At 41.4% G+C, this 17,917-nt stretch overlaps 1 protein-coding gene across 5 annotated transcripts in view; it reads left to right on the top strand.

The window, feature by feature from the left end:
- The window catches only part of ITPR1 (inositol 1,4,5-trisphosphate receptor type 1), a 1,104,774-nt gene that overhangs the window by 430,411 nt on the left and 656,446 nt on the right, over positions 1-17,917 (top strand). For all 5 annotated transcript variants that reach the window (XM_069206352.1, XM_069206351.1, XM_069206348.1 and 2 more), the window contains exon 15: positions 13,843-13,984. In XM_069206352.1, coding sequence (XP_069062453.1) covers positions 13,843-13,984 — 142 coding nt within the window. The remainder of the gene's footprint in view (positions 1-13,842; positions 13,985-17,917) is intronic.

The following is a 17,917-nucleotide window of genomic DNA, read 5'->3' as shown; positions in this document are numbered from 1 at the left end:
GACCTCCCAGTCATTAAGAATAGAAGAGGAGGAACCAGCATTATTCACAAAGTAATTGTGAATATTTCTCAAGTAGTATGCTTAAACCCTGGGTCTTCAATTGCCTCAACCTGTAAACGCCAATATGGGATCCGGGGGCATTCTCTATGCCAGTTTAGCATGAGTAAAACTGGGTTTGGGTCAGACACCCTGCGGCACAAATATTCCACGTGATACACTTATCTGTGCGCCTCCGGGGAACAGAGGAACACATTTAGCCGCACATGAAGATTGTATATCCCAGAGATAAATAAGTAATCTCTGGTAGTAGGGTTAAGGCTTCTCCAGGAGTCAACCCCCACAGTTTGCCATTCGCCTTACTGGAGAGTCTATAAGGTGGGTGGGATTATTATGAGTGGGGTCGGTGATACTATTATAATCCCCTCCTAAAATTATAGGTTGCATCTGGTATAGGGCCATAACCTAGGACAGGTTCTTGTAAAAGCCATCCTGATCCGATTTGGGGGCATAAATCCCCACCACAGTGAAGTTGCAGCCCGCAAGTCGGCCAGAAATCAGTACATTCCTCCCATTAGTGTCTATCAGCTCCCCTCTTTTCTGAAATGGGACCCCAGGTCTGACCCAGATCAGAACCCCTCTGGAGAATGCGGAGTAGGGAGTGGTGTAAATTTGGCCCCACTATCTCTTCTGTAGGGCTTCCCTCTCATGCACAGTAGGATGGGTTTCTTGTAACAGAGCTATATGTGTTCATCCATGTTCAAGTTTAAAGCACTGATTATCTTTTAAGTCTTTAACCTTGTTCTGGAAGCTAATCCGTTAATCATTAAAGGTCATGCAGGTTCTATGCTAGATTAATGACGTCTTTGATCCACAGGATCCTAGTCCTGTGATCAACCACCATCTCCCTTTGTTTTTGACTGGTCCTCATTTGAAAACAATCAGCCTGAAGTCTCTGCCTTGGCATTCTGTTTCATTCTTCGCAATAAAAAAAAAAAAAAAAGAAAATGGTTACTGCTGGCATCGACTCACAGTATTGATCCTACTTGGTTTAGGAAATGCAATTGTGATTGTAATAAGATTTCCACTGAAACGTCTCTTTGGATGTTTTTATTTTGGGTTCTCTTCTATTGAAAATATTGGACAAGCATGCAAAGATTTTTAGATCCTCGACAGACCATTCAAAACTGCATTTACTGAAAGCATCCTTCCACAGTGCCTGCTCATTGCCAACTTTATTGCCCCCATTCTATCTCATCTGAGCAGGATGATGCTACTAGGTAAATAGCTGTGCCGTAGTTTGGACTCTTGCTCTGGGCAAGACTGCTGGTTAAAGGATGACAGTACTTTTGTCTGTGGGCGACTATGCCTATCCTCCAACAAATCGCAACTGTTGTCCCAACCTTACCAGCTCACCAGAACCACAACAGTAAAAAGTGATTTGTGGCAGCCTTTATGCATGGACTGGAGAATAAGATATCTCAGGGAATGTCGTGGTTAAGCGGAGATTACCCCTTTCTCACAGATATATCAGGTCTCATACAAACACAGGCAATGACAAAGATGCAGTAAAGTTTCAATAGTTTTTATTTAACATAACTGCAATGATTAGGATAATGAATAATGCAAGAAACAGAATTGTGAAGACGAGAGTCATTATTACAAAGACCCCCACCATCTTGCAATGCCTAACAAAGACATAAGAGATGTAATATGCCCTAATACCCTAATGTGAGAGGGCCTAACCTCCTACCTAAAGGAGAGCTGGATTTGCTAAACTAAATCTGCCAATGCCCGGTCCATATGAGGAGCCCCCAACCCTTGTTACCTTGGAATGAGGTCTCTATCTCAGACTCCGTAGGGACACGAAGACTGGTTCAGCGTCAAGACGACTGCAGCATCGATATCAGCGATGGTTGCGATGCCCTCTGATCGGAATCCCTCGGATTATCTGTCTAAAGTACGATGTATTTATACAGATCTACAAGGACCCCTGACGTAGGTGTGTTCCCAAACAATAGATAACAGACATGCTTGGGACGGCAATTAATATAAACAATCCCTCAAAAGTATAGAGAGGGAAAATCCCTAAGTGTGAACACCTACTGTTTGTTTCTTTGTTGCTTGATCTTGACGCCTTAGCGCTGTGACACTGATAATGTAAATCATAACAAGTGGCCTAACTATAAACAAGGCAGCCATCTTAGCCCATTTAAATTATTTAATTATTCTAAGACCGAGCAAGCTAAGTAGGTTAAAAGTCACTAGGTGACGGTGCACCAGTCTGCAAGCCAGAGGCTAAGCTAACTCCTGTTATCCTGTTAAAACGAACTAGGAGTCACTACAGCTGTGCAGATTGACAGGGAGGGAAGAAACAAAAAAAAAAGTCCTAATGAAATTCAAATAATTTTGGCAGTGCAGCTGTTTAAGCTGTTTTTCAATGCAAATGTTTCAAATGACTATGGTACTATAATTGGCTGAAATCCATTGGACATTGAAACATGAGTAAACATTTGATTAAATGTGGAAATAAACCATTGTAGTTGCATTCTTTTACACTATGCACAAAATAAGTACGGCTAACTAAGTAGACATCAAAGAATAAATTGCATAAAACTGGGAGCCCTAATTATTATAATCTAGTATCAGAGATTAACGATTGGTAAAAAATCGACTCCCAAGTGTGTCAGATTGACAAAGATCCGAATACACCATTTTTGGCTAATAACTCCGTTCATAAATTAGAGCCCAAGCCAGTGCCACCCAAGAACAAGGTCCTTTGCTTTGGGTAGGGCAGGATATTTTCCTGGGCCTGTGTTTTCTTGGAACAGGTAAACACATTGAAAGACACTCCTTGCTGCACCAAATGCTTCTTGCCCAACACCAAGATTTTGCAATTTGTAAAACTGAATATATGTAGAAAACTTTTGATCTGTTGTTGACGGCTGATGCTAATCTTTGGGGACTTTACTGGTGAAGTCTGTCTGTTTTCAGACAGACTACATTGTTGGCCCTAAAGACAACATGTATGCTATTAGATACCAACCATGATATGTACTGACACAGCATAACTGTAAAGACCCTGGCACAGGAGTGGAGGAAGGAAAGAAAACTGCATTTGTCAGTTATCACTTACCAATCCATAGTAAACAAAATCATTTGATATTGGCAACAGCGAGCGCTGAAGCTGTACTGGATTGCATGAAACTTGCAATTAAAATACTCTACACTGGCCAGCAAACTGGCATTAAGTAATTAAAATTTAATACGTTCATTGCCTTTTGAGAGTATTCGTTTGTCAGATAGCCTTCGATTTACAACTGGATGTTATGTGATAATTGTTCAAGAGGACCTTTTGTTCTACTAAACGCTGAGAACATGATATAAATTAGCACTATTATATATGCTGTTTTAGTTACCTTTGTAATCTGATGTGCTTTCTGGGACGGGAAACCTTTAAAATTTTGAAATGTCATTGTCTTTGTATACATTTACTCTGGAGAGCATATGAACAGTTGCTTTTACAATTTATTTTCTGCTATTTATTTGATTGTAGTCTTGTAGTTTATTGGAATCTGATCAGGGCAAATGTCAAACAAAACAGTTTTTGCTGTACCCTTTGAGGGACAGGTCCCTATAAATGCTGAACACTAAGCAAATTGGATGTCTATCAGTTTTTCGCCTTTGCTTATGTACTTTAGCATGCACCAAGCAGCACATTCAATTCTCTAGGTCTTAAACCACCCAATCACTGGGAGGACCTTTTCTTAGTATCTTCTGATAATCTTTAGATGCCTCAGACTGAACTTTTTGTATTGCTACAGTTCACTTTTCGTTGTTTAGTCTAGCAAATTCAGGATCTAATCCTTCCAGAATGCAACAATCTCCCCAATATTTCTAATTAATGGATTTATAGTCAGTATTATAAAAAAAAAATAAAAAAAAAGTTTTGTGTTTTACACCGGTTTGATATTTTTATCCTTTTAAATCTTTTTCCACAGAAGAGGGTGGGTTTAAATAAAATATCCATCTTGTGATTCCATCCTCTTATTTGCAGCACACCTTTTATTAATCTTGACTCATTAAATTAAAATATATACTTTCTCTTGTACTATAGGTTGACAAACTCATTGACAAGAGTTTTTTTCACTCTTGAAAGTATCTCTCCTTTGGGTGAAATAGTTGTATTATATTAATAGGCTTGTTACTCTTGAACAATGCTGAATGCTTCTCACTAAAGTATGTCAAAATTCTATCTACTCAGACATAAACTTCCTCAAACATCTCCAAAACTCCACTATCTTCTTTATCTGCATTGTGTAGCCGTTTTAGTACATCCTGCCCCCATTACCCACATGTATGAGTTAGGGCAGCACACCAAAGAACCTTCTGTATTGTAAAAAGCAAACATTTCAAAAAGAGTAACCAGCGAGGTTGGGCCCTTTACTTACCTTTGTTTCCTTAAATTTGTCCACATTTTTTATGAATGCTTCTTAGTTCAGCAGCTGCATCTGTTAGATTTGTTTCAAATAGTGCCATTAGTTAGGCACAGTTCCTGCATATATCCTTCAATCTTCTATGACCCGGACTGCATCCCTCTTAATTTGCCCTGTTTAGTCACTCAGTAAGCATAATCTGTAACCAAAGGTATCGTCCGCCCAGGAATTTCCAGAAGCTGGGAGTGAAAGGAGAGAACTGATATCCCAAGCAGGATATCCTTTTTTGTTTTAAACAGTGAGGGTGTTTCTTTCTGGTTTGTCCAGACAATTGTGTAAGTTACTTCTGAGCAGTGTTTTATTAGGACCTTCAGGGATACTTCTTTTGTACTTGGAGTTTTCCCAATGTGTTCAGCACCTCATCTGGTTTCAGAGGTACCTGATATACCAGGAATGGAGTTGGTTGATCGATCTTGGCAGAGGAGCAGGAATCGTTTCTCAAATTAGAGGATCATTAGTGGATCTATGTTGGAGTTTGTGACCATTACAATATTGAATGTTGACTGTATCCTTCAACAAGTGGTCATGAGCCTCTCTAAAGGCAATGAAAAATGTGCATCACTTGCAAATTGCCTTGTTTCAAAATTTTCTCATGAAGTAATACATGTTTACATTTGGCAAAGAAAGATAGTGGGTAATGTGAAATTGTAGTGAATCTGATCACTCACAAAATTACATGATCATATGAGTCAACTGATGTAGTAGACGTGAGAATTTAAGAGTAACTGGAAGATGACCACAGTACTATACAAAATAGGAATTCAAATATTCTAATGCAGAGGATTGTGGCCTAACAGTTTTGTGCTCATTATCTTCATGAATTTCCTGCTTGCAGTAGGAGTGGCACGTATTAACGGGCCTTATATAAATTTATGATCTAGGCTACAGACACAGGGATTATTTAAAATTTGAGCTTTTTATTTCTTTTAATCCTTTATGCCAGTCTGTTCTTGGAATGATGTGCCAAACCACACACCATGGATGAAGCACGAACTTCTTGTGTTCAATTTAAAACCTTTCCTGCTCTGCTTGTGCCACATAGTTTTGTTTGAGTCTAAGTAATTGTTTAGTAGTTCTTTAAAGGCCAAACTCTGCAAAGATTTGACCCTAAGGTGTCTAGTGGGAAGTGCAGACCCTTGTTTACTATAAATGAATACACTCCAAGGGCATTATCACATAACTTTCCTGAGTAATTTGCTTCCTCAAAGCCAGAGGTATATTTATGGGCTTAATATCTATTCAATTCTCTTTTGCATTTTAAGTGGCTGTAAGAAAAATAGATTCTGCATCAACCATGTTGTTCCCTCCCAAATGTGACCAGTTGTCTGATTTTCAAAGACCCGAAGGGACTTTTTTTTTAGTGTAAGCAGCCAATACATTATGTAGCTTCCCGCATAATGGTGACCTGTCAGTGTACTGTTGGATTCAGTGCCACACCCAAAATTGTATTGTGCTTATCTTTTTTTTCAAAGACAATCCTGTGGATGATTGTTGATAGTGTAAAAATATTGACAAGCAAATGTTTTGTTTTGCTTCATTTGCACTACTAGTAGGACTCGATCATTCACCCTAGCAACCCCAATGCAAGTGACCACCATCACCATTGTTTGATTGTTTTCATCTTCATTTAGTCTGTATTGTGGGAGATTAACCCGAAACACCCTTCTGATGAGAGGTGCTCTCACAGCATTCAAACAGAATATCATTGGGCCAAAATATTGTGGCAAAAATATTGACAACAAAAATATTGTGGCCGTAAGTTTATATAGGTGAATGTAGGTTTACTGTACTTAACATATGTACCTTGATATATAATCTACACGATATGTTGTGGAGTTCTGAATAGTAAATCTTTACATACCTATATGTGTCCACCCTCTCAATATTTTGGTACTCAATAAATTTGCCACAATATTTTGAACCCATAATATTTTTGTATTTTGTATTGTCATACAACAGCTCTCACTTGCTTTAAAACATTGCACTAGTTCAGCATGACAATTTAATCTAAACTCTTGTGTATCTTCCCTGTTAGTCTACCCAACTGACCCACTCATGACTTGCAGCCACATCATTTGGCCTTAATACTCTACATTTCTCCTAATCTCTCCCACCTACCTCAATACTGGTTGTAACTTGTTTGCCAATTCTGACAACGTATATTTTTCAGCCATGTGCCTAATTGCATAGGCCTGTGCTTCAACCCTTGGTTCACATGTACCACTGTTGTAGCAGCTGGCACTTCTAACTCTGTGGTGTAAAACAGCCAGCTAAGGGATTGCAATCCGCAGGAGCTGAAGGACTGATTTCAGTGGCCCTTGTGAATGTACACATCAGTCTTAGACCTGGAGTTAGAACCTTACTATAAGACGTCTATTGATTTAAGTGTGTTTTGATTAGTGATTTTCCAAGCCACCCTTTATCAAATGCAATTTGGTTATTCCCTTGCACACCAAGGGAATAGAGTGGGCCACTGCTGTTAGAATGAACACTAGGAAGACCTAATTTAAAATGAGGATTGGTACACTCGGACAGATTGCCATTCTATGCTAAGCACTCAACAAGGTCCAAAAACTGGGAATCCTCAAAGTAATTTCAACTGAGATAGTCGAAGTGATGGTGAATGAAGGAAGCACATGAGTGGCAGAAGTGATCTCAGCAATATCATAGGATGAGTGAAACCCATGAAAGCACTAGAACCAAAACTGACACACCAACATCTGCACTACTCGTCCTTTCTTCTCAGACTGGGATAGCAGTGGAGCAAGATCTGAGGGAGGTAGGTGATAGAGGAGAGCAACATAATAGTACACCCATGTCACTGAAGAATGAGCTAGGTAACCAAATCAGATTGGCTGTGGATAATATGAGCAGCAGGGCAGTGGTAATTTTAAATTGGAGGTGCTGAGGAGAGAGTATACCTAGGGGCATAAGAAAGATGGAGGCAGATACCTTCAAACTTTACATTCAGTTGAAAGTTTTTCTGTACCGTTGTGAACATAGGAAGGGAACATGACCTGGGGAAATGTAGGCTTGACAAAACCCATATCTTAAGTGACCTGGTGGCACAAATGGCCTTTGGGCATGAAAAATATTGGTGGAGCTTGAACAAGAGGTCATACAGTTTCTGAAGGAGACCCAGATGGTACAAAATGTTGGTGCCACCTACCAAAGCTCTTCCCTGACTGGCGGGGAAAAGATGCATGTGAACAGAACCACGCAAAGGTACTTTCAAGTCATGGTCACCCATGAGTCATAAAATGAAATCTGATAAATGCAGTATGAGGTTCAGTCTTGATCTGTGGGAATTTAGTCGGACGACATTAAGCATCAGACAACTGGAAGACCTGTTACTTAAAGGCCATGTTGTCCTCTTGATCTGAACTTGCTTCAGAGGGCCAAGAGAGGCGTTCCATGGGTGTTGTGTAGGTGTTCCGAAACAACTCATTATTTTTGACATATTTCCAGATTTACCAAACCTGATAAACCTGGGAATGCACCAAAAAGAGATGCCATACTAGGAGAGGGGTAACGAGAAGAAATGTTTTTCTCATCTTTTTTTTCCCCCTTACTACAGTATGTGTGCTGCATTCTGCACCACGCATAGGAGAAAAAATCCTCTCCGGATTGTTTTTGTGCAGAAATGTGTCCCTTTCTGCACACAAACAATCCTGCATGCAACGCATGCCCCTTTGTTGGCGCTAGGCCGCCAAAAGGTCACCAGCGCAGGGGGAAGGACAGGAATGCGCCACATTGGATAAATAGGGCACATTCCTCCCTTTTCCCTGTAATGCAGGGCAGCAAGACACCTGTCCTGCACCACAAAACCCATAAATATGGGCCCTAGTGTCGGCCCCTAGGCACATCTGAAGTTCACCAATTTTTGAAACTACGACAAACTAGACTTTATTTTTCCTCATTATGTGGTCCTTCACCTCTGGCAGGGCACCTACTTGATGACTGTAGACAATGTATTTGACCATCCCCACAATCAGTTTCTGCCAATGAAGTGACTGAGGCATTCTGGATGCCTTAGGAACATTGATGTGCTTGAGTAGAGCATGCCTGGCAGGGGACAGGTGGGAGACTTCGCTTCACAACAGCTTGCTGCATGGATACAGTACACTCGGTTAGGAAAGCAGAATATGATTAGTACTGCATGAGACTGGGGTTCTGTAGGAGATCTGGCTCCAACTGCCAACCCCCTCCAGCCCCCCAAACACCCCAACACTTTTTATTTTTTATATTTTGGCTAAATGCTGCTACAATCCCATCCCTCCACCCACTGACCTCCAACTTACCGCCATGACCAAGTTGACAGAGGGACATAATTTTACTTAATTTGTGTTCCCCTTGTTGGTGGTTATAGCTTTAGGTGTGCAGTTCTGAAACAAGGTCCAAGTTGTCTCTTGTGATAAGATTACACTAAGGTCAAACTCTGCATTAATGTTTAGGAGCAAGTGCCCTCACCCACCAAATGGTAACATGCCTCATCACTGGGCATATGTTCTATTGCAGCGCCAGCCTTACAGGCCCTAAAGGCTGTTCTTTGCTGAAGATCTTTTATTATTTAGTCCAAGAGTACACATACATAATCTCAAAATGTCATTTGCGGATGCTCAAAGGAAATCTCTGGGCATCATTCAAGCAGCTTGTAATTGCTGCTTGAGAAGGAATTCCTAGAGCTGGTGTTTTGTCATTCAACTTTGATTCAAATTTAAATATTTAATATTCAGAGACTGAATTTGCTTGTATTCTTCCTGGTCTGATACTCTAGTGATTTTCTGAGGGATTTGTAATAAATGCTTTTCTTTTCTTGCACACCCACGTTAACTGAAAGTGGGGTTCTTGGAAAACATGAGTAGGGGCACATCTGTCACCACCTGCAAGCTCATCTTTAGCCCTGTACACATTACAATGGTTTGGGAAGATTATCAACATGGATGTGGACAATGGCTGTATGTTGAATATATTAAGTCAAGTAGCCTTCAATTCAGTTGTGTTGTCTGGCTTCTCCACTTAATTAATTTCGTACCCAAAGAAGTGCCACTGATTCTCTGGGTCTTGATCTGTTGGATCCTGGATGGATCCTGGATGGATCACTGCTATCCTGACGGTCTGAGTGCTTTCAACTGCAAGTTGACTTTTGATACCTGGATTACCTGCATGGTTAATCCCTTGTGTTACAAAGTTATCTCACATGTGGACTCTTGTCTTGCCAGAGAATAATTTATAATAATGAAACCTGGTGTCTTCTTGCCCTGCGGAGCAACTCCCTTCTTTACTACTCCTTTTCCTATTGCATCGCAACTGATACAGCATCCCTTGAAAGTATACACTGCAGTACTCTAGGAGGCAAGCGCTCACAAGAAATCCCTTTTGTCAACTTTAGCCATTAGCACACAGGGCTGCCCGCTATGCTTCTCTAACTGGAGTTGTCTCTAATGCATATGGTTCTAAATTAAATTGGAATCTCACGTCCTTTAAAAATACAAGCATATCAAAGTATCCTTTGCCCAAGCAATTAGTATGAATGAATTATATAGCCATTCGTGCCTTTATTATGACTTATACAAAAGCTTATTTTTTTTAATTGTGTAGCATGTAATCTATTTTATGGATCTTGAAATGAAAAGTAAAATGTGATTAAAGTTATGTCCTGTCCTTTGCTGAGCTTAGCTGGTAAACAAATGCAGGCAAAATTTGTATGCCAGGTTATGGCACCTCTATTTACCTTGAATCTCCGACCAGATCTCACTCTGAGACATGGGTTTAATCATGCTACCTTCTGCCCCATGTTCCTAATCAAAGGTCATAAGTAGGATCAATTTCAAGCCTCCACTGGGTGAGTGTAGGAGCAAACATTGATCTTTTGGATGTCAGGAAAAGGCACAGATTAATGCCACAGCAATGTTGCTCTTTTGAGTATCATATGAAAAACTTGTGCATACAATGAAAATGTTTTCTCAGGATTTTGACCTAATTGTAGGCTAGCTGGATTCATGGTTTTGCATTTGTTTTGAAGTTTGATTTTCTCCCATTTTTCCCCACTCTCCTGTCCACATAGGCTTGGTGTTTACATTTTATGCCTGGGGTTGGTGTAGTTTCCTCTCCAATTGAGGGACTACTCCGCTGACAGTCTCTAAGGTTCGAATCCATCTTGGCTAATGGAGGTTGCCATCTTCTCACTCTCAAACAATGGAAGTCACCATTTTCCTGATTTATGCCGAATCATTGTTATGTCTGCCATTAGATGCAGATGTCTGACCTTATCTTTCTAAGAAATGTGAAAGTGTCAAGATATTTGATTGACATACACCACACCTAACGCAATATTTGTCTGGGTCAGATGTCTATTGTTCACCATGTCAAGGATAGATAAGAGCACATACAGCCATATAACCGAATAATGTCGTCTCAGTTGACATTCTTTTACCTTGTATGTTTATATGGAAACATCTGGGACGCATACCTTGATGCGCGCAATCTGTCAGACATTCTTAAACATATGTCAGAAATTCCAATTTCTGATAAGAGTTAGTGTAAAGACTGCCACTTCACCACTTGTCAGAGGTCCTTCGTCCAGATTATCACCTGCAATTCTGCCAGAGACAGCCTCACCTGCTTTCAGCACACTTAGCAGATGCTACATCTCGCCTGAATCCTTAGGCTGACAAAGCCAAGTCCTGGAGGAAAACCAACTGACTGCTACCACAGTATGTTTTCCCTCACTGATGAAGACCGCCTATGTTGTCACCAAGGTATGCAGTGTGCCTCTTCCTACTAAAACTCTAGACTGCCAGATGCTCTGCCTTCCATCCTCTTAGTGTAGCGCATAGAGATAGGCATTAGGGAGCTAGGTTTTAGATGACTTTTTTAAACCTGATGGAAATGTTTATTTTATTCTTGTTATTTAGAACATCTCAGCTTGCTGCTCTTATAATATTGTGTGTAGTTGTTTTAGACTCACTGAGAGAGACTGTTCCTGTAGTAATACCTTTTATTGAAGTGTTCATTCTTCTTAGTACAGTGTTTGATAGTGTGAATAACAAAATACGTTTTGTGACTTTTACTACCATGCCCCCGAATTTGGATTGTTAGCAACCCAAAAGCAATACCTTTGTCAGTCATACATTGAATAGCGTCTTGGGGGCCTGCAATAACCGGTCTTAAACATTCAGCGCTGGTGCATTGAACCAAGTTCACCTGTGTCACTCAAGGATAGCACACCTTGTAGAGTTACGCCAAAGTTGTAACGTATGCAACACAACCTCTCAATCTCTTGGTGCCTGCACCCGTAAGTATTCGTATCACTTTCACTGTCTTGGGAGGTTGAGTGTAGGCTTTTGTATTTTTATATTAAGTTTGCATATTTAGCCTACGTCCAGGGTGAGCTGTATGGAAAAATGTAACCTTGGTACCTGACTTGAGTATGTACCTTGAAGAAATATTGAACTGGAAAAGGAAAGTTGTCATGATTCCCAAGAGTTTCTTTAAAACATATTAGTCTATTAGTTGAACAGCAGCTTATCTGCACAAGCAAAGCATCTTTTACTTGTGAAGTTTCATTTTTACGGAGCATGAGACCAAATTACAGATCTCGCACCAAATCTGCTTTGAAGTTGGACAGACTACAAATCGCTCTGCAGTGCGGTGGGCGCTGTACTAAGAAATACCTGGGAAGATTAAAGGCTGTGTTTACCAGGTGACTTACAATGTCTTTGGCATCATTCCTTTCTGGCTTAATTTTTGCAGGTTATGATTTGTCTCTTGTCAACTGACTTGCATGCTTCGCTGTTGGACCAAAATGGGGCTGCCAGACTTCTGACCCAATCACTTTAAACAATCGTAGAAGTACTGAGCCACAAAACTCCACTTATGGAAAAACTTCCCAGAGCTGAGCCTCCTACTGTTCAAAGATTGTGAAACACTAACCTGCTGTGAAGGCTGGTCTAGAGCTGAGGAACCCACCCTTCTCTAGCCTTGCCCAGGTTTTGAAAATGTTTGCCTGCTAATGCATTTCAAATGTTTCACCTCTCAAACAAGCTCAGGCCCACCATCCCACAAGTAGAATTTGCAACATTGTACAGCCTCTGTCTTACCTAGATTGCAGCAAAACCGTCCCAACAGGTCTACCTAAATCCTCAGAGGAACCACTCCGAGCCATCCGACATTCTGCTGCACACCTGGCCAAGGGAGTGAAAAAATCAGTCTGCACTACACCCATTTTTAGGAATCTTTACTTCCACCCGCGGCCTGAGTTAATTTAAAAATATCTTGCCTCATGGATAAAACAATGTGCCTCAGTCTCACATCCTATTAAAGAAGCACACTTCACAAGCAGATGGGCTATTTTTAAAATTCCTATGACAAAACTTCTAAAACCCTCCAGTGTTCTCCTGTCCAGGACCCAGAAATTGAAACTGCCTCTTTAAAACATAGATGCAGTTTAAGCATCCTAGCCTCTAAGAACTCAACTATTGAAACTTTACCTGAAACTATAAAGTAATGGTTAGTTGTCCTTTAGTTCCTTTTATCTGTATGTAAGTTAATTCAATGTAATCTGTTATTTAGAGCACTCAGCTGCCATGTGGTTAGGTCCACTTTATATAAATGTGTTGCCCTCCAGCAAACCACTAAGTGGTTAGTTATCACCATCAGTCACTGCAGAACCTTCCAAATGCTGCTAATGCTACCTCACTGTTCAACTAACTTGATAGTCTAATCCGCAGCAGCACTTTTCAAAGTTGTAAATCTGTCACTTTTTGGGCACATTACTGTAATGTAAAAGAATGCACCCCCTTTTAAATGTGTACAGCGCAAAGCAAGCAAAACCTCCTGTGCGCTTGTGTTTGACAGATAAGTCTGTTATTTGTGTTGCATTAAACTAGTTTTTGAAGATAGCATGAAAAGCTGCAAACCCCAAATCCCTTATATCCAGCGCATGCAAGTTGTTAACTTGTAAACATCTTTTTTTCATTAGAGATCACACCGACAATGAAAATAAGATGCAATTTATTTAAAGACTCCCATAAGCTAACCTTGTGAAGTGAAGTTCTGTAATTCTCCAAGAATGAGCTTTTGACATTAGGAGTTGGGAGAAGCCTTACAATACTCATTATGAACTGAGGTGATATCTGGTTTAAATGCTTTCCATTTAGTTATCATTTACTCCACAAAGTTTTACTGAATTACAGACTATCTGAGGTAAATAATCTTCGGTCGCTTGAAATTACTATTCCTCCGAATTTGTCCATCATAATCACCAGCCTTCTTTCCTACCAAGATGCTGAGCTTGCATGAGGACCAAAGGGGGATATTTGTTTTATTTGTTTTCTTTCTTCCACAGGGCAGTTACTAAGTTGCTGGAGGAACTGGTTTACTTTGTGGCAGCTGGAACCATTTCTGCTCAAGATGTGCTGGAAGTTGTTGTCAATAAACCAAACCGAGAGCGACAGAAGCTAATGAGGGAACAAAATATCCTCAAGCAGGTAAGGAACTTGTGCATTCTACAACTAGATAATGTTCCCTGGCCTGAACTGTAGTCTGACACATTATTTTTTTTAGAACAGTGTACCTTCTACGTTTAAACAGCAGGGAGATGTGACTACCTGAGAGGTTTTACTCTGCCTCTGTTATGAAGTCATCTAATTCTCATGGTTCACTGTTTATTGCAGCACTTTCTTTAGCTAGGGTGCTAGTCATCCTCAATAGAATGCTCCTTGCTTTGAGGCCAGTTCTTCTGCAAGATCATTTCAGTGGATGGGACAGTGAATGGTGGAGAGATGCCCACTCCCTGTAGCACTTAGGAAGGCATTTGTTTTTACTGGTTGTGAGGATCTAAGCTAGTGAATACTTCCTCAATCTAGCCTGAAGTCAAGCACCATGTTCATTGACATCTGCATACCATGTGGAGAAGCGGAACCTATATTTGATGTCCCATTTAGCTTGTTGTGCTTATCTAGGTTTCCTAGTAGGTGATCCTAACTTTTTTGGTTTAGTTAAAGTCTTCCTTCATATTTTCCTTGTCTGAATAGCAATTCGCCAAGTTTCAATGCACATGTGAAATTATCTTTGGGATTCTTTTTAGAAGATTATATAAACTAAGTTTATATTAATAAAAGTGCTGCCTTATATTCTGGAATCAATCAGTAGATTTGTAGAGTGCTTCTTGTCACCCATGAATGCATCCAGGCGCTGACCGGATCCATTTGATTTGACAAATAGCCAGGTCTTACGGAACTTTTGGAACTTCAGAAGAGCTGGGGATGAAAGGGCTGGATGGAAAGCTTGGTCTACCTTGTGTGGATGAATACTCCTGCCCTTCTTATGACTGCAGATGTCAGCAGGGAACGTTAACTCACTGAACCGGTTGGTTCTTGACCTCAGTGTAGTTTCAATGTATTTGCATTTCAGAAGCTTGCACTTCTCAATATTTTATTTTCATGGAAATGATTGCACTACTAGGAACCATATTTTAAACAGGACAAGATCTCAGTTAGCCCCCATTGTGTGGTCTGGCTTAACAGCGTAGCTGTCAACAGATAATTGCAAGCATCACTACAGAGGCTTTGACTTCACCAACTTGTTGGGAGCCAGAAGTACGTTTTGACTGGGAACCAAGAATGTTTTGATTGAGCAGTAGATGTGTGCTTCCACAAAAAAGTGCTTGCCGCCTCCTCACAGCTGTGTTTTTTATTTAGTTATCCAGCTGCCTGAGCTTGAACTTTCTGAGGCACACACATGACATTGTAATTCAGTAAAAGTGTCTTTGATAACTAGATCATTAATGTTGATTGTCTTTCTCTGGCATCAGCACAGATGGGGAGAGGGCAGCCTTGAGGAATGTATACCATTCCAAAGGTTGTTCAATTTGTGGGTTATTTCAGTTAGGTCAGAGGGCGAATGCAAGGACGGGTCAGTGGGTGGGTGGTCAATTAAGTCAGGATGAATGCAAGGATGTCAAATTTGGGTGGTTGGTTGTTTGGAGGGCTCAGTACAAAGAAGAGTGACAGAGTACATATATAATGGCCTAGTGAGTGCCTACTCTGATCAGTGACACAAGGTACTTTCAACCATAAACCAGAACTTATTGGCTTTGTCAGTGTTTGTTTAACCAATTAAAGGCACCCCTGTGAGGGGTGCAATTGAGTTGAAGTTCCGCTTGATTACTGGCTCTGTTGTGATCTACAGTTTCTTCTGCCAGTTCATGGAATTCATTGTGGCCAAGATCTGTGCATTGTGGGGTGAATGTATTGGAGTGAGATAGCTTCAAATGTTGACTAATTATAGAAAAGTATCTCTGTACAGAGCGCGGTTTTAATTCTGAGTGATCCCTGAGATAGCCTTGGGTAATGTTTAAAGTATCCATGGTGTGTGTACAGCCTGCAGTCATATGCTATGAATGTGCAAAGCCTACATGGAGATAAGGCTTGACAGTCTCTGGAGACTGGGAAATCTGAGCCTTGTGCTCTCCCAACCCCTCCTTCTCCCCCCTCTGAGAATGAGAGTACCAATTGGTGCTGACAGGGTGTTCGTTTGTAGCCTTGGCGGTACATAGACCGGGCACAGGTTGAGTGTGTGGCCTTCCCAAGTGCCAGTCTGAGCCACAAAGCGGCCCAGGGGATCATGTCATGTTTTACCTGGTGTATAGGGATAGACTTAACAAGGATTCCAGTACCCCTGCAGTTAGTGGTAAAACCCGTATGGGCCAGCAGGGCGTACCCCATTTGATTTAACTCCTTGTAGCAATTACCTTTCAGGTGGGTTTCCTGTAAGAGGGCAATGTCTGGGGCATGCCTTTGGATCTACTGTAAAACTATCATGCTCTTAATTTTGTGCCCAGGCCATTAACATTCCACGTGATGACCTTTAGGTCAGAGCAACTGTGTGGTAGCATGTTGTTGCTGATAATGTAGTGACCCCACCCAATGTATCATAGCACATAGCTAGTCTCCCTCCCTCCGTGTGTGCGAAAGTCTCCCTGCAGTACCTGAAGTTACTGAGCATAAACACATTAAATAGTGGAAAACCATCAGAACAATGCCGCCACCCCCCAACCTGTGACTGGGTACAGCCATATGCCCTCCTCACGTCGTGTCCAAATCTAGCACATTAGTAGTCCTGTGTCCCAATCAGGATCTGACCCAACCACCCATCCCCGCCTCTACCAGTTAAGGAGGTGCCACATCAGCAAAGGCCCAACAGCGGCAGTTGTCAGTCTCCAGTCTCAGCTTTTGTTGTAGATTGTTGCCCAAGTAGCTCTGACCGATCCTCTGTGGATTATCTCTGGGGGTGACCCTTTTTCGCCTCATGGGAGGAGCTTTGCTTGGGCGCACGCCAGCTCTCGATCCAGTCCCACTCTTCTGCTGGTATAGTAAAGTACCATGAATTCCCACCTGCCAGCACCTGCAGCTTTGTTGCATACAACATTATGTACTTGAGGTCTTTGGAGCAGAGTGCTTTCTTAACTTCATCAAAACTACGGCCCTGGTGCTGCACCTGCAGGGTGAAGTCCGGTAAAAAGCGTCTCATCGGGTTTTCATAGAGCAGGTCACCATGTGAGCAATCTGCCTGTAGGATCGCATCCCAGTCTCTGATTGAAAATCCTGGCTATGATGGTCCTCGGTGGGGCCCCTTGGCTGTAGAGGTGGTACCTGTGCCCTCTCAGTGGAGAAATATTTTGAGGTGCTTGGGACGGGAGGTGCGGAGAATGAGATCTACAAGAAGATCTACGATAGGCCCCTCCCGTCCCCTCAGGGACCCCCACCACTCTGATAATATTTTGTCTCGCCATGCCTTCCTGCTCTTCGATCTTGGCAGCTCTCTATTGGCAGTTTTGGCTCATTACAAAGCAGTGCAGAGGGTTAATGTGCCTGCTGCAAAGAAGGTATTCCATACAGATCACAGAACTGAGTGTGAGTAAGCTATGTAGCACTATAAAACATTTTTTAGAGAGGCTATGGAGTGATGAGGTGCACTGGTGGAGTGTGGTAGTGAGGGAATTATTGGAGAAGGTCACAGGGAGGGCCAAAAATGATTTGTTGCACCTCACACCACCAGCACTAAAGCAGGCCATGTATGACCCTCCTTGAAACAAGCTGGTCAAAACATTGAAAATCTAGTCTGCAGCGACCAGCTGTACTGCGTACTCCCTTGAGCTTCAGAAACATGAACCTTGTCATCCTAAAAGTTACTGGCTTGTCACCCACTGCATTGTATGTATGGATGTGTGTGTGTATATATACACAAATTGCAGGTTCCAGGACCGATAGAAGTACCGGTATTGCCAGTATCGCTGCTACTGGATCATTCAGCTGTGTGTCCCTTTGCAGCACCTACTTGGGGAGTATTTAGAGCCATTTTAGTGTCATAGTTCATGCTACTCTTCTTACTCTGACTGCAAATTTAAAGTATTTTGTAAA

This window comes from Pleurodeles waltl, chromosome 9 (assembly GCF_031143425.1).
Source record: "Pleurodeles waltl isolate 20211129_DDA chromosome 9, aPleWal1.hap1.20221129, whole genome shotgun sequence".
Taxonomy (NCBI): Eukaryota; Metazoa; Chordata; class Amphibia; order Caudata; family Salamandridae; genus Pleurodeles; species Pleurodeles waltl.
The sequence above is the reverse complement of the archived record's forward strand: the minus strand, read 5'-3'. Positions and strand labels throughout refer to the sequence as shown.